This window comes from Rattus norvegicus, chromosome 13 (genome assembly GCF_021556685.1).
Source record: "Rattus norvegicus strain SHRSP/BbbUtx chromosome 13, alternate assembly SHRSP_T2T, whole genome shotgun sequence".
Taxonomy (NCBI): domain Eukaryota; kingdom Metazoa; phylum Chordata; class Mammalia; order Rodentia; family Muridae; genus Rattus; species Rattus norvegicus.
In genome coordinates, this window is record NC_141546.1 from 53,397,664 (window position 1) to 53,421,362 (window position 23,699).

A 23,699-nucleotide genomic window follows, 5' to 3' on the forward strand; every position below is an offset into this window, starting at 1 on the left:
TTGCTGTATTCTGGGTGTGTCTCTCAGGAGAGATCTACATCCGGTTCCTGTCAGTCTGCACTTCTTTGCTTCATCCATCTTATCAAATTGGGTGGCTGTATATGTATGGGCCACATGTGGGGCAGGCTCTGAATGGGTGTTCCTTTTGCCTCTGTTCTAAACTTTGCCTCCCTATTCCCTGCCAAGGGTATTCTTGTTCCCCTTTTAAAGAAGGAGTGAAGCATTCACATTTTGGTCATCCTTCTGGAGTTTCATGTGTTCTGTGCATCTAGGGTAATTCAAGCATTTGGGCTAATAGCCACTTATCAATGAGTGCATACCATGTATGTTTTTCTGTGATTGGATTACCTCACTCAGGATGATATTTTCCAGTATGGATGCTCTTTCAATTGATGGTTAACACAGAGATTATTACTTGTCAAAGTGTAAAAGTATAAATGATGGCAGAATGCCCAAAGGGGACCTTTATGTCTCTACCTTTAAGGTACAGGGACCATCACAGAAGAAAGGGTGGAAAGAATTATGAACCAGAGAATGGAGAGACATGCATCAATTAGACATCAGCTAAATTTGAAAAACCAGTGTACTGTGGATACCATTCAGCTGTAGTTATGTGTTACAAATAAGGCTTGCATCGATTGAGCTGTTCAACATATCCTCATGGATGGAGGAGGAGTTTATGAGGCTCCAGTGCTCCTTGAGGGTCTATTGGAAGTTATGGTTTGCTGGAAGGAATGACATATATTTTTCTTTGGTGGTAGAGTCAACTGTTCAGTTGTCCATACTCCAGTAAATAATCTCTCACCCATGCTCATACAAGTAACCCGCTGGGTGGGTCACCACGCAAACAGTAAAGGGGAGTAGGAGGCACCTTGTTGGGAAGTAGAAGGTTTTCAGCAGGAGAGAAAAGCAGGGTAAGAGAGGGGGAAGAAGTGTGAAAAGGACTATGATTCACCATATACATCTCTAAAACGGTCAGAGAATAAAATAAGAAAAAAATATAGCCCTTTTAGAAACTTAAAATTAAGATAGGCAAAGGCCATCCTGTGCTCCACTATATAAGATCATGGCATTAATCTGTTGCGTACTAGTAAGTTTCCAGGTTGAGTGATCACAGCTCTACATTTGAGGGATAATACCAACACCATCATTTCTCATAAAGCAACAAATAAGGGAAGTCGGGTTGGAAAAATGGCGAGCAGGTAAAGACACTTGCTACCTATTCTGACAACCTGTGTTCAATCCCTGGAACCCACATGATGAATAGAAAGAATGTCTCCTGCAAGCTGTCTTTTGGCCTTCACATGTAAACTCATGTCTGGTAAGGTAGCCTGGGCATCAAACCTCTACCTGTCTAGGTCATATGCATTAGTAGAGAGCATAATACTTTTATTCTCTTAAATGGTATAGCAATAAATTCTACTCTAAGTTATATATCTCTATCTATCTATCTATCTATCTATCTATCTATCTATCTATCATCTATGTATATATATCTATATTTATATATATATATATATATATATTAGTGCATATATTAGTGCATCTCTTAATCGTCACCAAAGCTTATTTTCAGAGTAGATGTTGATTAATACAAATACCCACATCTGTCAACATAGGGAGAATAAAAGATTGAGGAGTATTTAGTTCTAAATGGGACATTTACATTGTGTTGTCTTCCATAAGGATCAGGGATGATTGAGGAAGAACAGACAGAAAGATTGTAAGAGCCAGAGGGAGTAGACAACTGCAGCAAAATAGAATTTGCCAGATATGACAATGCTGTTGTGATGAACTCAATACAACACTGTACTGTACTGAGACTGTATGTACAAGACCTGCACAAGATCAAGCCACCCAAAATACCTGTTTGACCAGAGGAGAGACTTAGGATGTCCCATCCCTACCTGACGAGCTCAAGGCAAGTGATGGCTGTTTGGGGAAGTAGAGTTAGCTTTCTTAAAAGATGTAGGCCTTGAGAGACTGACTAGCCATACTCTGGTAGGTTGTCTTTCAACCATGCACAAACAAATTACACTCAGTGGATTCACTGGGTTTGAAAGACAATTGCCTGAAGTTGTGAGGGAAAAGAGTTAGTGAGGATAAAGGTGGAATTATAGGGAAGCATTCCTTTAATATTTAATTAATAAATAATGATACTTGTACTTTTAATGTTTTGTGGTGACTGTACCATTTTACAGTCTCAGAAGTACAAGCACAAGAGTTCCAGTTTTTTCCATTCTAACTAGCACATACTATCCTTGGTTTGGTTAGGAATAGCCAACCTAGCATGTATAAGGTGATATCCCACTGTGGTATTGATTTATACTCCTCTTATGATTAATGATGCTAAACATCTTGTGATATACCTGCTGGCAGTTCATCTTCTTTGGACAAATATATAGCACTATATTTACTTGCTCCTGAATACTAATTAGTGAAAACTCTGGGATAAGCGTCAGTGCTTCTTTTAAATTATAATTTGAAGAGAATGTCATCCTGGGTGCTTCTTTCTGCAGGCCAAATTTAGAGCACAAGACATCTCCCTACAGCCTAAGACCGCGGTGCCACTGGCCAGGGCTCTGTTTGCAGGAAGAGCCTGAGGATGTGGGCCAGTCAGCATCGCCCTTGACATCAGCCTTAGCAATTAAGCACAACTCTGTCCTCTCAGAAACAATTTATGATTCTGTCACTCATAAATGGTTGTGTCCTTGCTGCGTATATTTTTATTTTCTGCCCCATTCTCATGGCTTAATGTCTTCCATAATCTTATTTATGTGAGGGAGATTTTCCCACCACCTTCTGTGCTTCCTGGGTCTCTGTGAATGGCCACACTCTCAAATTCTGAGTCTTTCAAAGCTTTCTCTGATTAACCCATCCCTTAATCTCTAAGTGTGCTGTGTCCTTTGTGCAGCCAGGACAAAGATGGACTTCACCACTAGATGCATCTGTTCATTTCTCACAGCTCTCCCATTTTGTTTCCCTTGGCACGCTCTTCCAAGTTTTATTATTTTCTTTTATTTCTACCTTCTGGAAATCTGGTAACAGATATCATGGGGACAAAGTTTTGGGGCTGAACTGAAGAGGTTTGAGCGTTGCCACCCTGTCTGGTTCACAGTGTCAGGGAAATCTATACACGTATCACTGTGGTCTGTTTCCTGGGTCTCGTCTCAGAGATCACAATTCTTTCTCGAGCATGAAATTTGGAAATGAAAAGTTTGATTACCCCACAGGCATACTGCTCCCTAATTGTACAAATGTGGATAAGGTATGCATCCCGTCAGATTCCATTTGCTCATTATAAAGTGAGGACAAAAACTACTCTTGGGATTATTGTAAGATGGAAAAAAAATTGGGGAGTTACGAATTCAATCTTTCTTCGACTGCATCAGAATCCCTCCCGTTTCTACATTTTCACAGCATGTTTTAGTGGAAGAAAGTGGAATTCTTCAAAATTTTCCATAAACAAATCCCGTTTACACCTTTCTAAATTCCAAATTATAAAGTTTGTGGCTAAGTATGCTTTCTTCTTTTATCCTTCAGTTATTTAATACAAATTCATGGTAAACGAACGCGTTCATAGGAGTAACTGACCTAGAAATCAATCTATAGGGTTACGTGGCAAAGCCAGGCTAGTGGTATAGGTCTGAGATCTCAGACACTTACAGGCCAAGAGGATCACAAATTCAATGCCAGGAGGACCATAAGTTCAAGGTCTGTCTGAGCTGCAGAGTGAATTAAGGGCCAATCTGGGAAATGTGGTGAGATCCTCCTTCAGAAGAAATAAAAACTAAAAAAAGATTATGCTATATATTTACTGTGTCAGTATAGGGAAGGAAAGAGTATTATTGAATAGTGGGTTGGGAGACCTGATATTATAAACTCCCCTCTCCCTCTGTGTGTGTGTGTGTGTGTGTGTGTGTGTGTGTGTGTGTGTGTGTGTGTGTGCATGTGCACATATGCTCACATGTGTTCGGTGCTGATAGAGACCAGAAAGAACCGCCCGCTGCCCTAGAGCTGTAGTTACAGTTATGAGCCACCAGATGTAGGTGATGGGGCAGAGCTCTTGTGCCCTGAAAGAGCAGGTTTTAACCACCAGCCTTACCATTTAATACTTTGTAACTTAATCTAGCCATTCCCTCTTCCTACTTAGCTTCTTCTTTTATATAAAAAATGAGTTGGATTTAATAGTTGCTAAAATCCTTTTAAACTCTTTGATACAATATTTCTCATTAATACCTCGAAAATTCAGGAGAAATAGCATCCTAGCAGATACCAGAAACACAGACAGTGGACTGAGCCGTATGAAATGCCCAGATACTATATTTTTAATGTCAATATTTTAGAGATATGTATTTCAATAATGGTTGAATAAGCACTAACTTGGTCTTCCAACAGGAACTCTCCTACACTTTACAGTGGAATATCTTTGTAACAGCATCATTTTACCTACTGATTTAAGATAGAAAGAACATTCAAATAAACTCTCCCAGTGGCTTTATACCTTCCTGGCCCCAGGCCCTGGTCCTACTGCAGGCCCTGCCGGAAAGTGATTGATATGGAACAATGCAGACCTCAAACCTTGCTCAGCAAACTTTCTCTGTGCACACGAAACATCACAGCTCAGTCTGGTTGTTCCCCAAGTAAAGGTGCCTTTGGAGTGTTAAATGGACAAAGTTGGTGGGTTTCGATTTCAAAGAAGCCAGCATAATAAATCAGTGGGCCTAAAAATACATTCTAAAGGAGATTCCTTTCTCAAACATTTCTTCACTATAACCTGATCCAATGTGTTAATGATCTGAAGTTCAGAAATGCATCTTTCCCAATCCTCCCTTTTCCCTAAGGGTCAGGAGATTTGGGTCAGCTATTTGGCCTGGCAAGCTACACTTTCCCTCAAGTTTTAGTTGAGTAAAAATTTCTGTTCTCATCCAACTATACCATTCTGCTGTCATAGATAGCACACAATGCAACGTTAACAGATTTTTAAGAGGCAAACACACTGATTTGCTGAACTGGTTTGTGGCTCGTGCTTAATGAAGCTGCCAAGTCTACAGCTATCCCAGTCAGTGCACACGTATTCTCCACAAGACTCATCACTCAGTTTCTATTTGATGGTTTCTAGGGTGGGAGTTCACTTTGCTGCAAATCAATTCGGAACATTGCTGAAGAATTCTAATATTCATTCATTTTTGCTCATGCTGACTCAAAATTTTCCTATAAATGATATCCCCATGCCTTATTTCTTCTCTCTGTTTGGATGTACTGCAAGCCTACTGTTTCCACTAGAAGCTGAAAGTGATGTTTGTGCTTCCCTTCCGTCTGTGCTTTCTGGAGAAACTACTCTTTTATCTTTTTAACTCTTTTATCCTCCTATCATTTCTATGGTGACCTCAGAGGTGGTCTGACAGCATAGACCGCAGGTGAATTAATATGGCCTACTTGAAATTTCAGTTTCCCCTTCAGGTGTTGATAACATCATTTCTATTATACCAACCTTTGGGCACTAACTATTAAAATGTGGACAGAATGACAGAGAAACCCTTAGAGCACTGTTAACGGAAGTATGCATGGCTCTAAGGGAGCTGAACTCAGAGGGCAGAGGACACCGATGATTTTCATTTTGTTCGTTTGCTGAGTACAATCCTCGGTTCACTAAAATGGTAGTGGATTTTGCAGTCTTAAAGGCTTAGAGAATAAGATTAAAGAGGTTTATGACAGAAACTGAAAGTGGAATCAGAAAATTCTGGAAAGAAGAGAGCCATGGAGATAGAGTCTAATTCTAGAGAAAAGTTGCTTCCTCTCACATTGCCAGATAGACCAGGAAAAGTGTGCAGGTGAGCAGACCACAAGCTGTCCTGCTACAGGCGACGTGAGCCGAGATTTGCACTGTGCATCCCAAAGCCTGCCCTAGCCCAGTACTGAGATTTTGATATAGCTAGTTGACTGCTTTCTAAATCAAAACGCTGTTTTGGGGGAGTCTAAAACAATTCATAGTCCCTTACACCATGAGTCAGAATACTTAAGGTTAGAATACTTAGGATGTAACCTCGCTCTCTTCTCTGCTCTCTTGCCCTCTTCCCCTTTGTCCCTTCTCTCCTATTCCCCTCCCACCTCCCTCCGCATCATCATGGCCAGCCTTTAAATTCTCCCCTCTTCTACTCTTCTTCTCTCACTAAGCCTTTCCACATGGAAAAAAATGTAACCTCAAAATTACAAGGCAAAACAACAACAACAACAACAACAACAACAACAACAACAACAACAAAATCATCACAGAGCAACCATTGCCATGTGTAGGAGGACATTTAACTGAGGGAGACCAAGTTCAACATGACTCGGGTACAGGACTTAGCCAAGTTTTAGGGCAGCTATTATAATAGACAACTAAAGGATAAGCAAGCAGAAACGGACAAAATTACTGCCCTTGTGACATTGCTAAGCCCTTAAGCAAAGCTTTTTACTTGTGTTATCAAAGCTTTCACATTTTTCTCACTTGCTACAATATCATGGCAAGGTCCATTTCAGAAAAAGCATTTATCCACATTAAAATTAAACTATCAAGAAAAGAAAGTACTATTACTTCTCAAGATCCATGGTTATTGGAAGGTGATAATTCTCTTATCATTGTGGCAGATGTGTTAGATGGTCCTTGACCTAGAGAAGTCTATTACTGAATGTTGCTTATGTGTGTGGGGGGGTAAGGGGGGCTGTATGCTTGATCTACATTAGGGTCACTAAAAAGAAGCCCAAAGTGAAGTGACAAAGGTATGAGGAAAAGAAGAAGTTTTATTACACCTCAGGTTTCAGGAAGGCTAGGAATTTGCCAGAGAAAGAAAGAGAAGGAAGTAAGAGTTTCAAGAGAGAGCTGTTCAAATCCCAGCGAGATGAGGATGAGGATCTCTGCCTAGCTACCAAGTAGAGTTCTGAGACAGTGGCAAAGAACTGAGGCTCAAGAGGGAGTTGAGTGATTGATAATTTATGAAGAGTTCCCACCAAAATCAGTCGTGGAAGCCAAATTCACCACCTCAATGCTGTGCGACAATCTAAGCCAAAGATATGAAAGTAGGCTAGATTAGAGATATGAAACTCAAGTTCCCAGCAAAAGGTCCCGATGTGTATGACTTGCTGTGCAAAGACTTACTCCAGAGCAGGGGTAAAGGGAACCCTCATGATCTGTGTTCACCGATAACAATTACAAACCACCAGGAGACAAATTCTGTCATGTGGAAAATTCAACAGAAACAAAAACAGGTGGATGAACACTTGAAGAGCTTATAACATTAGCACAGCCTGTAACAGACTAACTACAGGTTCATAGTCATTGTAAAGTAAAATAAAAGGTAGTAATACAGTGAAAACATTAAAACATTGACAGAAGAAACAGTTGATTTGTAAGAAAGTAACATGTATAGAAATCGCAAAGGTAGCAGAAATACAGGAAACCACCAGTGTTTTCTTTATAAATGGATTGCCAGTGTACAAAGACCTGACCAATACAGATGCGGATGCTCGAAGCCAACCATCGGACTGAACTCGGGAACCCTGCTGGGAGAGCTGGCAGAAGAACTGGAGGAGCAAAGGGGGATTGCAACACCACAGGAAGAACAATGTTGGCTGGCCAGACCACCCAGTGCTCCCAGGGACTAGACCACCAACTAAGAGTGTACAGGGAGGAATGCATGGCTCCAGATACATATGTAGCAGAGGATGGCCTTGTCTGACATAAATGGGAAGGGAGGCCCTTCATTCTGTGGAGGTTTTATGCTGCAGTGCAGAGGGATGTTGGCGCTGTGGGGTGGGAGTGCGTGGGTAGATGGTTGGGGGAACACTCTCACAGAAGCAAAGGGGAGGTGGGAAGAGGGCAGATGGGATAGAGAGGTTGTGGAGGGGTAACCAGGAAGGGGGTTATCATTTGAGATATAAACGAATGGGCTGAATAATAAAAAAAATTAATAAAAAAAGAAAAAGAAAAACATGAAGACTGTAGCTCAGAATGAAGACACTAGCCACCAGTGAGGGCATGACAGGTAAATTCTTAAGGTAGACCCAGTGCTCTACTTCTTGCATTCGTCTTTTTGGTCCATTCCCTTTGTGTATAGCTGAGAGCTCTCAGGCTTCTAATCCACGGAATATAGTGACAATCAGAGAATGAGACCCTAAGCATAGCATCCAGGTGACAAGTGTGTACGGCTTTTATTTTAAGGTAGTACCATTGTAGAGACAAATGCTACACATGGCTTGTACACAGACATCCGCAAAACCACACAATTCAGTATATCTATATATGACTCTCAAGTTTATATATTAAGCCCAGACTCATTCCTTGATATCAAGTCTAAAACAGTGACACGTATAAATCACATTGCACTTCTCTGCCAGAGCGTTAGAAGTCATTGATTTATTCAGTGGATCAGTCTTTCAAATAGATTTCACCAGATTGAACTGTCATTCTAGACTTTGCTCATGGCCACTTAGGCCAAAATTCTCTTTTGCTTTGTTCATGTTACTGTAGTTGTCTCTTAGTTACAGATTCATTAGTGCAGTCTTATCTGTCCTTAATCCGTTTCTATGTAAAAGTTCAAGTGACCTTTGAGAGTATAAGTGTAATTGTCGCTTTTATGTTGAAGCCTTTAAAGGCCCCCCAAGTGGTCTTAGGATGGAAAGCCATAGTCTTTACATGACTTTCAGCATTTTCCGTTTACTTCTAGAGCTGAGACTAACCATGCTCCCCCTCTGTTTCCTAGCCATGCCATGCAAACTTCACAGCACCTCCTGCCTGGAGTATTGTAGTCTTCCCCATCTCTCCTTTCCCACCAAGTTTCTACTTACCTTCAAATCTCAGCAAAGCCGTTGTAAAGCTTGCCTTCTTGACCCTCTACATCCAGTTTTAATTTTGGACAAAACCCCCTTGCTTCGCAGGCTGCACAGTGGAGACCTACTTTTATCACAACACTGGCTGAAGAATTCCTCATCTTGATTTATCTGCCTTCCTTACCTACTGTTCCTTTTGGCTTTATATGGGTGAGCATCGTGTTCACTCATGGCGGTTGGCCAGGAGTTACCAGGGAGTGGCATAGTGTAAGTCCTCACTACATCATTTGTTGAGTACTAAAGGCCACGCCAAGCAATACGGAAAGGACATTAGTAGTTGAAGCAGAATTCTTCTCTAAATCACTAAACTCAAATAGTATAACCCTACATCCAGAAAGAGCTTTAATTTGGAAGTATTGACTAAATAACTTCTATTTTAGCCATCTTCCAGAAAAACTTAGTAAAATAAAAGTTGGGGTGGGAGGAATTTATTGATATGTAGTATTGAAAAAGTGTAGTTAGAAAAAAAAAAAAACGATGTACTGAAAATGGTTCCTCACACTCCTGACCCAGATTTCTGAACCAGCACTAACTGAATTTACTTTTCTCTTTACAATCAAAACATGGCATCTCTCCACGTTTCCCCGTTTCTCTTTTTTTCAGCAGAGAGAGAGGGGGGGTGCTTCAATCCACTCCCATGTATATACTCACAGAGGAGGAAGACAGTCAACCCCAATCACAATCCGGTGTGCTACAGCTGTTAATGATGAAACATCAGCAAAAAAATGTAGTCAATTACAGAGATTTGATACGCGCGCGCGCGCGCGCGCGCGCGCGTGTGTGTGTGTGTGTGTGTGTGTGTGTAAATTAGGAAAACCTGAGAACCTGAGTGTGTGAATTTCTGTCTTTTAGGTGTGATGGTCTTTCCTCATGACCAGGTCAAACTAAGACCAGCTTTGTCAGAGATGATGTAAGTCAAGAGTGAAACAAATGAGCTATTGGATTACAGAGTCACTTGCCTACCAAAGAAAGTCCATGGGACCTGGCCTTGGTGTCATGGCGCTTACTTGCAATGACACGTAAGGGGGAAGGAGTCATCAAGAGATGACTACTCATGCTTGTGTCTGGTGTCCAGCTGCTGCTGGTGGTGGCGGTGATGGTTGTCTGTGCAACTGAGCCTAGTTGCGGATCACTTACTGTGTGACCCTCGGTCCAAGTAAGCAAAGGCATGTGTCACCAGAGAATGACCAACAGAACGGAAGGAAGAAAAGATTTATTTTTCTGTGAAAATGAGGAGAATCCTTAGTCACACAGACATACTTGAACTATGGAGAAATAAGGAGAATAGAAAGAGGGCATTTAGCAAAAAGCTATTAAATGCTAATAAGACAGTTGGAAGACAGGAAAACAATCAACAGTTTCAGTGACAACAGAAGCATTAGAACTGCACAGAGAATGATACTGTGGGTAAATACTCCTTAAATATATTCTATAGGGAGCACATCACATTGAGAACAGTTGAAGTCATGTGTGGAAGGGAGCAAACCTGAAACTCTGCATATTGTCTCTGGCTGTAATCTACTCAATTGCAAATACTTAAGAGTGCAAATATTTTTGGAAATGTTTTCCCTGCCTTTCTGGCTACAAGGTCTCGTTTTAGGAGAGCGGTGTGGACACCATGCTTTGGATACAAGGAAAATGCTGAGAAGGAAGGTCAGAGCTCAGCGTCATTACTATTGTGAAAGGGTTGCTGCGGGGTGGAGGCTGCTATGTAAAATGAATAAGTACTGAGGAATAGAGCAATACCCCTTTGTGTGACTGGCATATCTGGATTCGCCTTGGTCATTGCCACAGCAAAAGCTCTTTTTAAAACAGTCGTGACCCACTGAGCATTGATAACATGCAAAACACAAGTTACCCACATGCCTTCAAACCAGGGCAGCTCCTGAAGACACGGGCACATTCGCAGAAGGGTGTCTTTCAGACTACTGCTGCTTCAGTGGTGCTGTGAATTCATTCAAAGTATTTCCTCCTCAATGAACACTAATGACATCTCTGTTGGACTGATATAGACCCCCCCCCTTGCAAAGATATTTTGCATAAATACTGAATCAGGGAATTCTTGATGGGAAAGTCAAACCCCCTACAAATGTGTCAGTACCTAACGGAAAGTTTTCAATTGTAACGGAAAAGGGGGAAACGTGAGGGGAACTAATAGAGAAAATGCTCTCTGCTATTTGCTGGTGGAAAGAATGGTCCATGATATCAGAAGTGATGCTGATGAAGGATACTGTGAGCATCTTTTTTCTGTGTTCCTGGGGGGTGAACTCATTTCTTCTTCGTGTAGAAAAGAACTGTCCGTGGAGAATAGCTTTGCAGGAAGACGCACATGACTATAAAAATGTTTATAGATATTTTTAAATGTTCATGTTACATATAACTGGTGAGAAGGAGGACCACACACCGCATTAGAATCATGGTGAGGGGGGGGGGAAATGTCAGTAGGAAAATAGGGAACGTGCAGAGGTGGAGTGGAGAGAAAAGGTTTTCTAAGTGTAATGAAAATCATTCAATATGGAAGCGTTGAGGACGACAGTGGCCTGGACTCAGCAGGCTGGGTGGTGAGCTCTTTCTGACTGTATTAGAACATTCTTAGGGGCTGGAAAGAGCACTGAATGCTCTTCCAAAGGTCCTGAGTTCAATTCTCAGGAACCATGTGGTGGCTCACAACCATCTTTAATGGAATCTGATGCCCTCTTCTGGTGTGTCTAAAAAAAAAAAAAAAAACTAGAATAGGAAAATACCTTCTATAGACCCAAACTGCTTGTGGTGTCCTTAAATGCATTGTCATCCTCCAAGTCTGCAGTCCTCAACCTGTAGGTCATGAACCCTTTGGGGGAATCAATGACCTTTTCACAGGTGTCACTTAAGACTGTCAGAGAACCTAATATTCACATTATGATTTATAAGAGTAGAAGGATTATGAAGTAGCAGTGAAAACAATGTTATGGTTGGGGCCACTACAACAGGAAGAGCTGTACTAAAGGGCTGTGGCATGAGGAAAGTTGAGAATCACCTCTCTAAATGGATTCTATTCCCTAATTTTCCCTTTGTCGTACACTGAGACAAGATGTTTCTTGAAAGTCAATGTTTTACACGTTAATAATTTTCCTGTGCACCCCACTCTACCTCTGGCTCATCATTCATGCGCAGAATGAGGTAGGACAGGAGTTGAAAGAGGTTTTGCCACAGTAAAAGGGACACATAGAAGGAAAGGCCGCTTACATCCAGCTCACAGCGCTCGCCCGCAAAGGCCACATCACAGATGCACTGGAATCTGTTGACCAAGTCCCTGCACAGGCCTCCGTTGATGCAGGGGTCAGAGGCACATTCATTGATGTTCTCTTCACACCTTGAAAATGGATATAAAAGCAGATGCCCCAGGTCAGGCAGGCGGATTGTTAGATTGAGCAATGGTTTGTCCCTCTTTCTAACATGGCATAGAGTTTGCACCAAATCTACCCAATTAAACACACTGGATAATTTCAGAGGTTCCTTAAGAGCCCTTTAATACATTCTGAGTTTTGTGGAAATTTGTCTGTGCACAAATGCACAGACATAGGTGTACACATTGAATTAATTCAAATAAGAAAATGACTGCAAATATTTAGAAGTCCTGATTGTCCCTCAGGAGCGTGGGTCAGTTTGCCACCTTTTAAATGTCAGCTTTATTGGATAGATACTGGGGGGCTGACTTTGCTAGCCTGGAATCTACAGGGCAGAGACAGCACAGGCTGTGAAAGTTCTAGAGTTTCTCTGCCTCAGGATAGACTTGGCTAATTCTAGGAGATGTTGGATTATTTTCCTTTGAAATTCAATTTGTTTAAGCATTTAGAAAAGTAAGGAAGAACCCAGTTAATAAATCCATGGTCTAAGTAGTGACAAGGAACTCTAAACGTTCTAGTAAGTGTTTTCCTATATGACTTTTCTGGGAAAAAAAGAACAATGTCCACTCTAAGGTACTTGAGTACTGTCTGCCTCCTTTTCAACCGATATTTTTTTTCTTTTGATTTTTTAAAAAACTGATATATGAACACAAAAATGGCAGACACGTTGGATGTGTGTGTGTGTGTGTGTGTGTGTGTTAGTGTGTATATGTGTGATGTTGATACTGTGTATACAATGGTGTATGTTCAAATGAGGTTGAAATAATCAAATGGCACATCGTTCTATTGACGCTTTCATTGAAGTTTTAGGTTTTTGGAATGTTATTATGTATAGTCGCAACTCCTTGTTCTGGCCCTCCAAGGATTAGTTCAGTAGTTTTATTTACCGTGTGCCAGATACTCTGCTAAGGGCTTGAGCAGTGGTGAAGGCATTTGCGCTATCTTAGGAAAAACTCTGCAGAACCATTTACGCTATAAACTGTTTTTAATCTCCACTTCCCCCCAACGTAGAATGTCTGTGTGTGCAGAGACTTCTCACCAGGCTCTAATGCAAGGGCCGAGGTGGAGGAGCTGTGAGATGGTGTGATGGGAAATGGAGATTCAGTCCAAGGAAAATAGCTCTTTATCCATGGGATAGCGAACATAGCTGAGACTCTCTGTTTTCCTTTTACGGCCCTGGCTTCTGGGCTGGAAGGAGGCTTCTCTGATTAGATCCCAGCCAAACTTGACAACTCTCAGGAGCTTGCCAAGTACTCTGTGTATGGGTGGCCAGCATTCACACCATCCATCACCTGAACGTGCTGGACTGACTGACAACATGAAGCTGGAAGCTTAGGCAAGCTCAACAGCTTCTCAGTATCCTCCGCTGTGTGGAAGTCTCACAGCTCTAGGCCTTGGGAGACGCCGAAACATTTCCAGCCCTTCCTCCTGCTTTCTTTTATTCCCTTACTGATTTCCATTTTGAACAAAACAGTGGATGCTGCATATGCATAGAAAACAGCAGGGGAGCCTTATTAGAAAATAATAGGACTGAATGTGGTGCCTCATTCCCCAAATTCCAGCAGTGAGACAAGTCAGGCAGAGGAATGATAGCAAGTTCGAGGCCAGCCTCCTCAATGTAGCAGCAAGCTCTAGACAAGCCAGGGCTACAAATGGGATCCTGTCCCCAAAGAAAAAGCGAGATAAAAACAAATGAAAAAGATGATAATTAATATATGGAAAGTCAAAGTAAAGCCATTAGGATCTCCTGAATTCATTAATGATGATTAATGTGTTTGCAAAATCAGAATATATTAAACGCACATTCACTGTTAGAAATAACTCTGTACTAGTGAAGTCTATGTGGAGACAATCTTCCCTGGGAAGAAAGGAAAATTAGTAATCCCACCTTCATCTCAATCAATAATTTAAATGGCAAGTATGACTTTCAAAACTGATATACATTGGAGGAAATGGAAATATTTACTGCAAAAAATAACTGAGGGTTTTGGATGAATACTATTCATTGTGCTATTAAGGGGAGATAATATTATTAAGCCAGGAGGCAACGAGCATTTGAAGATAGTAAAGAGTTATTTATGTTTAGGCCAAAGATCTATTTACAATATTTTGAGGATATGAAATCGGAGGCATGTCATGCTGTGATAAGCTGGAACACGAATGGGACTCCTCTAATTCCTTCTGCACACATGTGTGTCTCAACTGCCTGTACCTTATTCTAGGAGATGGAGAAGCACATTTTGTATTTTGCTTTAGCTGTGCTGAGCAAACACTTACTCACAAATTCACGTCAGCTTTCCCAGTAGAGCAGCACCAGCTTCGATGGCAGCTCAACCTTCATTGCTGCATACATTTAACTCAGCATCAATCTGTAGCTTAATCCGCATTCACCTTCACACACACACACATGTACACACACACATACATACACACATGCACACACACATGCATACGTGTACACACACACATACACACATGCACACACATACATATACACACATACACACACATATACACACATGCACACACACATACACACACATGCATACATGCACACATACAAAATAAAAACAACAAAATCTTGCTCACAGAGCTCTGAAATGAAGGTATATGGGTGGATTAGTGCTAAACCAATGGTAATGTTGTCTAAATAATGCCTGTGTCCACAGAGTCCTGGTTTTTACCAGTTTGGGGATGGAGATCTCTTGGGGCATCTGATCAAAGCATGTCTTCTCTTCCCCTTGATCACACCCCAGCCAGGCAAATGCATACACAACTTTCCCTGTATCACTAGCTGGGCACCTCTGACTAGGTGAACAGTGAAAGGGCTTCTCTGTGAACGAAAGAATTGCCCGGGTAAGGAGTACATATACTTTGGGTTGAAGTCAATCAAATAAGGTAACTTTTAGGTGTGTTTTATTTTACTTCAAAAGCAACCATATTGAAATCATATATTAGAGTTAGCGTGGGGAGGGAAGGACTCCGTGAATCCAGAAGTACTTATAGGAAAGAATAAATAAGACATTATGTATTTTAAAAACCGTATTTTCTTATTTGAAGTCTTGGCTGGTAAAATATTCTATACTTTGACCTACCCTGTAATTTTTCTTCTTTTTTATTGCTTGATTCTGTCTGGACCTATATTTCAACATGGATTTTTTCCTGTGGGAACTGAGATGAAAAATTGGAGGAGAAAATGAACTCTGGGCAATCCCTCTGTTCTTTAGCTCAGAACTTTTATCCATAAAGTTCCAGTGTAACTCACCACTCTCCAGTGAAACCTGGCCGGCACACACATTTCCAGTCCTCCTGGAACACGGAGCAGCTGCCTCCGTTGTAGCAAGTGAAGTTTGTCTTCTCGTTCCCACAGACTGTTGAGGGTAATCTGCTGTGTCTAGAGAGATAAAAATAATGGCCACAGCTGTTTATCTTGTTCATCCCATGCAAGAAAAAAATTTTTTTTTGAAAAGTTCATATATGTAGTCAATGTTAGGCTAATTAAGCTCTGAGGCCGAGGAACAATTAATGCTGGATTGTGCTGCATCGTAAAACACGACGTTCTTCAGCAAAAAGCCCCTGCTGGAGCCCACTGCAACCAACGTGGTCATCCATCTTTCCTTCTCCGCAGCTTTCGTGCATAAGATAAGATCTACGCCATGGGGTGGCCGTAAATTCAAGTCTGGGAAGGAGCTCACTCTAGCTAGAACTGCAGCTGCTTGTTCTAATAAATCAACAGAGGCCATAGGAAAATTGCATCCCTATAAAGGGCAGGAAAACAAGGAGACCACTCTGGTACTCAGGCCCTCGTGTGATTTCTCTGTTGGCTTTCAGAACTGAACTACAGTTGCCCTGCCAAGACTTGCTTGCTCCCTCTCTCATAATTCATAGCTTTGCACAGCGCCAGCCAAGTGTTGTCCAGGCGGTTTGTGTATAATACTCAGTGTGACTACATGTGAGTTCAGCATGGGGTTCTTGGTATAGCCGCAAAGCTAGACACACTGAAGAACTCTTATAAAAGGCAGAATAGATTGTTAAAAGCTAAGAAAATACTGCTGGACAGAAATCCCTAGGCTTGAAAGGGCTGATCTTGGAGCAGATTTAAAATTATTGCTCAGGACCTTCAGTCATATGTGTGTGTGCACATATGCATGCATGCATGCGCGCGCGCGCGCGTGTGTGTGTGTGTGTGTGATCAGATACAGAATGAATATTCTGGAAGTGGAGAGCAAATTCACAATCGTCCTGTTATACCCTGAAGCTAGCACCTGGATGATGGTGTAGAGGTGTGTCTTTTCAAAAGAGTGTGTCTTTTCAAATGAGCCTAATAACTCTACTTCAAAAAGAAAATATCATAAGGACATTTCAAAAGAGTTAAGAGTGCCAACCGGCTCCAAAAGGAGTCATTTGCATTGCAAATCTCCAGCTTTATACGCAGCACCTTGGCTTAATAAATAGCACCCGAAAAGTTCATTAGAAGGGACTTTTGAGAACTTTATTCTTTAACTTGACTTTGATGGATCAGTCAGAAAAAGACTCAGAGAGCTCATTCCTAGGGCATATATATTTTCTTATCTATGGTCACTGTGTAAGACTCTTAATTTGTACCCCCAAGTTTTGGTTTTAACCAGTCAGGTTACTCCTTGACAAATGATCCTGTTAATTTGCAAGAAATAATGTCTATTAAATCACCTGAACACTTAGGACTTCTCACTGTGCCTTGCCACTGAAGCTCTGCACAATATTAGATGCTGCAGAAGATGAACACAGCTTCTCCCAGGCACGGCTGCATGTAATGTGTGCCAAAATGCTCTACCTGTGGATTAAAGTGATGCTTACAGCCTGCCAATTTACTCCACTCCAGGTATTCTTGTCCATGTCCTAGCATATGGTATTCGTTAATAACTACCCTTTCACCTCCCTATAATGACTCGGTTATTTTATAAATGTAACGCCAAAATATCAATAACAGTAACAGGATTAAAAGATTCTTTGTTTAATCTCTATTTTTCATAGCATAAAAATGACGTGGTCACAAGAGCAATAGACTTCTATTGCAATTTCAGAACAAATGTGAAATTCTTTAAAATGGGTTAAGTTGAACAGATATTCTTGTAGTGACATGCTGAGTATTGTATAACGACCATTTTGCATTGGTGTATGCCCTAAATTTTCTTTATTAAGCTGTGTCATAATTCTCTAAGTTATACAAAAGACTTGATACAGGATATTGCACAATATATAATTGCACCTTTGCACGATCAAATTGTGATGGGAGTGTTCCAAACCAGTCTTGTTTAGCACATGTGGATGGACATTTAGGGGGGAGAGCCTCCTAGCCTGACAAGGAAAATTCAGAGCAGAGCCCCAAAGACTGAGCTCCTCACCGACTTTGTGCCCACCTGCAAAATCTGCCGGTAAAATTTCCAAGACAGAGGCAAGAGTAGCCCTGAGCGCCACTGACGCAGGTGGCCCCATTGGCACACTGATGACTCTTGCAAGTGTCTACCTCCGCTTCACAGTTCCCACCAGTATAGCCAGGCTCACACCTGCAGTGGTAGGCTGCAACCCCGTCCGAGCAGTTGCCATGGACACAGGGGCTGGAGGAGCACTCATCAACGTTGATTTCGCAGTGTGCCCCCGACCATCCCGGGAGACAGGCACACCGATAAGAGCTGTAGCTGTCTTCGCAAATTCCTCCATGCAGACAGGGGCTAGAGTGGCAGGCACTGAGTGGCAAACAGCCAGTAAGTGCCACATTTGTAGAAACTTTGAGAAACTGCTCTTCTTGGGGCTTACTAGTGAAACCATGAAGACTTTCAAAGTAAGAGAGATATAGCCCTCCTATCTGTACTGTGCTCAGACAGCCCTGCAGGCCTTTCTGATTGTCAACAGCTTGGTCACCCACATAGATGTCAGTATTGTCCTTCAGAAAGTTCAGGTTTCCAGTAGCAACTGCACTTATCACAAAGGGTGTCTGGTCGTCCACCTCCATCTGCCACAGGGAGGTCTGGGCCCGTGGGTCTATCATGGAAAAAGTCACTCGGTGCCATGCGCCGTCATTCACCAATTGGGAACCCGTCAGATGCAGCGTATAAAAGCTGTTGCCACTTCGCAGTTGAAAGAGTAGTCTGGAGTCTTGAATGCTAATATTGAGAAACTCTGGTTCTTTTTCTGCATGCAGTATCACCGCATTTGTATCCTGTGTTCTGAAACCAAATGTGATGTTGGTGAGTTCTCTGGTAATATTCCCATTGCTTCTGAACAATATTTCGCTGCTTAATCCGCTGAAAGCAGCATTGGCGATACCTAAAGCGGGAAGGGCAAACTGATTGTCAACTTCATCGCATCACGCCGCTGATGTTCGCACAGCTTGTTAGACCGTTCCCTACTGTGCTATCGGCTCTCAAGTTGTGTCCTATACAGATGCTATCATGGTACTTGTTTTATAAGAGAATAACTTGAGATTCACAGAAGCTGAGTAACTTGGTCATTTAAACAAAACAAAACAAAACAAAAACACCACACTGGAAAGACAAGCCTGCCTATTGTGATTCCAGAATTCAACACACACCTTTCTTTTGTTTTCCATTGGCTTGTATCAGGGAAGCCTTTCTTATCCATTTCACATATAAACTAAACACATAGGAATCACAAACTTAGTTTTGGTGACATGCCAGTTAGTTAACAATGGACCCTGGCTTTTGATTGAGTTAACAGAAACATTCACAAATGATGGATTGATTTAGGACATAAAGACCTTCAATTACATGCCAAGGTACCAACTAGCCATCTACAGCCAAGTAAATTCATGTGGTTAGGAAACTGGAAAATAATAGCTTTTTGTGTTCAGCTATTTCAGCGAATATAGCACTTTTGACCGTCTTGCTGCATTTCTCTATTAAAATCGCTATAATTTTATAATTATAACACCTATCTCCTAAACGTTCTGACTCCATGTCTGCTTGCAGTCTGTGTACAACCTTGAGAAAAGAGAGGTAGAAGCCCCACCCACTAGGTTCTAGCAGACCTGTTGACCTAATGAATAGTGTCCGTGCCAGCCCTCTTTGCAACATTACAGGGACACACTGTCCTTATTCCTTTCTGGAGGTCAGGCTGTCAGGTCTCATGTTGGGTTCCGTTCATTTTCACTATTTTTAGCCATTTTCTTATGTGCACCCATTTTTTTTGCCCTGCACCAACATTTCCCTTCCATTTTTGTAATTTTTTCCCACTGCCGTACAAATAAACTATGATTGCTGAAAATTTAAAAAAAAAAAAAAGAGAGCCCACAAGACCCCATAGCATTGCCCTGACTGCTATTCTGCTGTCTTATTTCTCTGTTCCTGTTACCACAAAAACTTAATATTCTGTAAACTCGCTTTAATTTTCTCATCTCTCATTTTCTCTGATTTTCTCCCTATCACGTCACTGAAACTGCTCTTGTCCAGGTCACAATGACCTCAACCCTGTGGTCAATTTTCTGTTCTCACTTTTTTCTTACTTTTCAGCAGCAGTTGATCTGAAAGCATGGTTGGGGACTTTCATTGCAAGGCTCTGTTCCAGCCACCATCATTGGTGATACGGAAGATTTTGCTTTCCAGCTTCCCTATTTCTGTGGCTTCTGAAGATGGCTCTAACGACCACTTTTTAGTTTAAGATGTGAATTTTAGGTGCCATCTTTCAAGTCTATGGGATCTGACCCCATTTAACTGCCTACTTCCAGTTGGGCAATATCTCTCCCTCATTCACAAAAACAAGGAGCTTGTCCTAGAACAAGCCTTTAATATTCACTGAAACTTCAACCTGGAATATTCTTTCTCCAGGGTTCCCCATGCTCAGCACCTCCTCAGCGTTGCTCTCTGCTGAAATGTCATCTTTGCCTGACTGTCCAAGTTAAAATGGGTCTTCCTTGCATTCTTCTATTACTGATTAATTTCATAGCTCCTGTTGCCAGTTGAAACTGGGTTTGTACTTGTTTCTTGACTCTTTCTGCTCTAGTGCGTGAGCAAGAAGGGACCAGACATCTATTATGTAGAAATGGTCACTCAGTCTCTTTGGTGAGAACACTGCCTGGTCTGTAGTAAGAGTTCATTAAACATCACTGAGTGGATAATCTAGCAAATAACTTTACTTGTTGCTTTAGAAGGTGAAAGAATATTAATAGCCACACCAGGAGGAATAATGCAAGTGTTATAATTTAAATATAGTGTTTGACTAGATGAAAAGGTCTCATCTGATTTCCTTGTTACTTGGCTGTTTTTCTTACCACATTTGGGCAAGGAATTCTGGAGGGAAGGAACATGAACAAACACCTTACTATGGATTTTTAAACAAATGCTAAAATGACCAATCTCATTAGCTCTTTATTGTCTATCATGGTACATACATTTATTTAGCAAGATAGTGAAACCACATACTGTGATCTGGGTAAAGAGCTCGATGCACTTCTATATATTGCCTTTCCTTTAGGGAGCTTTGCTTCAATAAATATGCTTATACCTAGAGAAAGTTGTAAAATTTTAAATCTTGTTTTAAATCTTTCTATGACAGGGAGCTCAAGTAAACTCAAGGTAAACTGAGCTGTGTCCTCAAGACTGTGTTGTTTTACTAGGTTCTGTTTCCTCCAAACACTCTCTGTTGACATTGGAGGGTAGAGGACTTTAGAGCACATCTTTAGATGGATACTTTACTGAATAACGAGAGGAGATTTTAATGTAATTCAGACATAGAGTGTTGGCTATGTTTGGACTGTGCATTAATTGATTTAAGGGAGAAGACAACACATAAACCCTAATGTTTAGCTCAAAATCATGACTGAAACTGGGAATATTTGAAACTGGAAAAGAGTTCTTAAGGAGGGGAACAGTTACACACACAGTAAGCCTCTTACACACCATGATACCCATAGAGGAATACACAAAGACACATGCAAAGTGGGCGTTGGTCTCTCTGTTTGAGATGTGAAAAAGCTTTAGATTATGCTGGCCATGAACATAATAAGTCAAGAATCAATGGCAGTGAGCCAGATGGGTGCACGTTGACTGCCTGTTCTCCGTACTGAGGCAGCAAAGGCAGGTCTCATTTGTCTTGTTCTTCACAAATTAGCTTGAAATAAAGAGCTAGGTTTATTGTTGCAATGGCCCATTTTCTCACTCCGAAACTCGGGCCAGTATACATCCCAGAGGTCACTCTGGTCATGATCTTGGTCACACCAGGCCTATTAAACTTCTTACGCCTGAATTTTTTTTTAACTGTTTCTTGTTGGGACAATTGAAATGTACCAATGAAACTGATGGACAACAGCTTTGAAAGCTACCTACATTCAAACCCTTGAGGGACCAGCTGGCATTCTGCAATGGGAGGACATGGGCTGAGCTGACACCACTGAACTTCGTCGCAGGCTCTCCCCGAAGTGTTTGTAGGGCAGGAGCAGGAGAAGTCATCCCACAGGGAGTGGCAGACACCTCCATTATGGCAGGGGTTGGACTGAGAAAGAAAGAAAATCAAAGGGATAAAAAGCAAGGACAATGAAATATGGCAATGTTAAAGGTGAGATCATCTGTTACTTTAAAATGCCAATTCTCCTACCTCTTTGCATTTTAGCCATTCTGTACATTGTTAATAATATAGAATAAAGCTGACCACTACCATTTCCAATGGCTCGCTAAAAGAGCAGAGAGATGAGCAATAGACAGAGGTGTGGGGGAGATAAAAAGGAAAGGAAGAACACAATAAAAGAAGAGAAAATGTAAAACTGACTTATGACATGAGAGGGATTATTGAAATAGAAGGATATTCACCACAATTTACAAGTTACCAGGCACTTTGCACACATCTGTTATAACTGAGTGTGACAATTCTTACTTCTGGGTACTTCTAGTTGCCTAAGATCCCACAAGAAGGGGAAATATTGTAGGCTGGTACTCCATACTCTAAGCCCCAATTTCCCCTGCCTCCAATTCTCAAGGACACAGTACTGTTTTAATTTTCAAGTTCACTCAGAGAGTGGTCAAAACACAAATATTTTTAAACTCTTTGTTTAGATCCTGAACTGCATTTATCCAGGGTCTATTATTAACACGGGTTTTCCTAGTTATGTCCCATCTCCTTTCCTTCTTTCCACTTCTGAGGGTAGAACATAGGCCTCAAGTTTGCTAAGCCTACACTCTTCCACTGAGCTCCATCACATAAATTTATAAACTTTAGTTTTCCATCGGTAAATATATAAATGCTAAAAATGTTCCTTTTATATAGTAGTCTAAAATCATTTCAATTAAAGTAAAAGCATTCCTATAAGAATATTAAAGGGGTTCATTCACATATATTTAGAATTGAGTCTCATATACAGGAATCATTGGGGCTCATAGATGTTCAAGTCATGCCAGTGATGTTCCTTCTTTCTTTCAAAAGCTCATAGAGATAATCATCTCACATGTTTAAAACTATTTAGAAGACATGAAAAGTGTTTGAAACAAAATATTGACTCTGAGTAATCATAAGACAAAGATTTTCATATCTAACTACTAAAAGAAAACTGAAATTTTGTTGTTTACTGAACAAAAGTAGCTGGGCATTGACACTAAATTTAGTGGGGTCTTTGAAAAGGAAGTAGTTGTGCTAAACCTATAGAACACCATTAAGAACGTGTAGATTAAAATACTATTATTCTTAGGGAAATCGATTGTTTTGGGAACAAGAGAAGCATGTGACTTAAGTTATGTTGACTGTTACATATTTATGATGTCATTAAAAACTAATGTCACTTTCTCCTGAGAGACACAGCCAGAATACAGCAAATACATAGGCGAATGCCAGCAGCAAACCACTGAACTAAGAACAGGACCCCCGTTGAAGGAATCAGAGAAAGAACTGGAAGAGCTTGGGACCCCATATGAACAACAATGTCAACCAACCAGAGCTTCCGGGGCTAAGCCACTACCCAAAAACTATACATGGACTGACCCTGGGCTCCAACCTCATAGGTAGCAATGAATACCCTGGTAAGGGCACCAATGGAAGGGGAAGCCCTTGGTCCTGCCAAGACTGAACCCCCAGTGAACGTGATTGTTCCGGGGAGGGTGGTAATGGGGGAAGGATGGGTAGGGGAAGCTCATATAGAAGGGAAGGGGGGGGGGTTAGGGGGATATTGGCCTGGAAACCCGGAAAGGGAATAACAATTGAAATTTAAATAAGAAATACTGGTTAATAAAGATGAAAAAACAAAAAACAAAAAAAACAAAAAACAAAAAAAAAACTAATGTCACTTTTTCATGGTTCTTTGTGACTCTATCAGGCTTTCTTGAGACATGTGGATGAAAAACATCCCATGGCTGGTGGGACATCAGCATTTTGTTCACATAGAAAATGTTTAGACGGGTGTGGTAGCATATTCTTGTAATCCCCACCCACACTTGAGAAGTTGACAAAGGAAGACGGTGAATT

The 23,699-nt window shown here is 41.2% G+C and overlaps 1 protein-coding gene across 2 annotated transcripts in view; it reads right to left on the bottom strand.

Annotated features, from left to right (window-relative positions):
- Crb1 (crumbs cell polarity complex component 1) overlaps window positions 1–23,699 on the bottom strand; it is a 181,398-nt gene that overhangs the window by 26,216 nt on the left and 131,483 nt on the right. The window contains 4 exon segments of one of the 2 annotated variants that reach the window (NM_001107182.1): window positions 12,097–12,223; window positions 15,523–15,651; window positions 17,657–18,563; window positions 21,578–21,743. In NM_001107182.1, coding sequence (NP_001100652.1) covers window positions 12,097–12,223; window positions 15,523–15,651; window positions 17,657–18,563; window positions 21,578–21,743 — 1,329 coding nt within the window. 2 annotated transcript variants of the gene reach the window in all.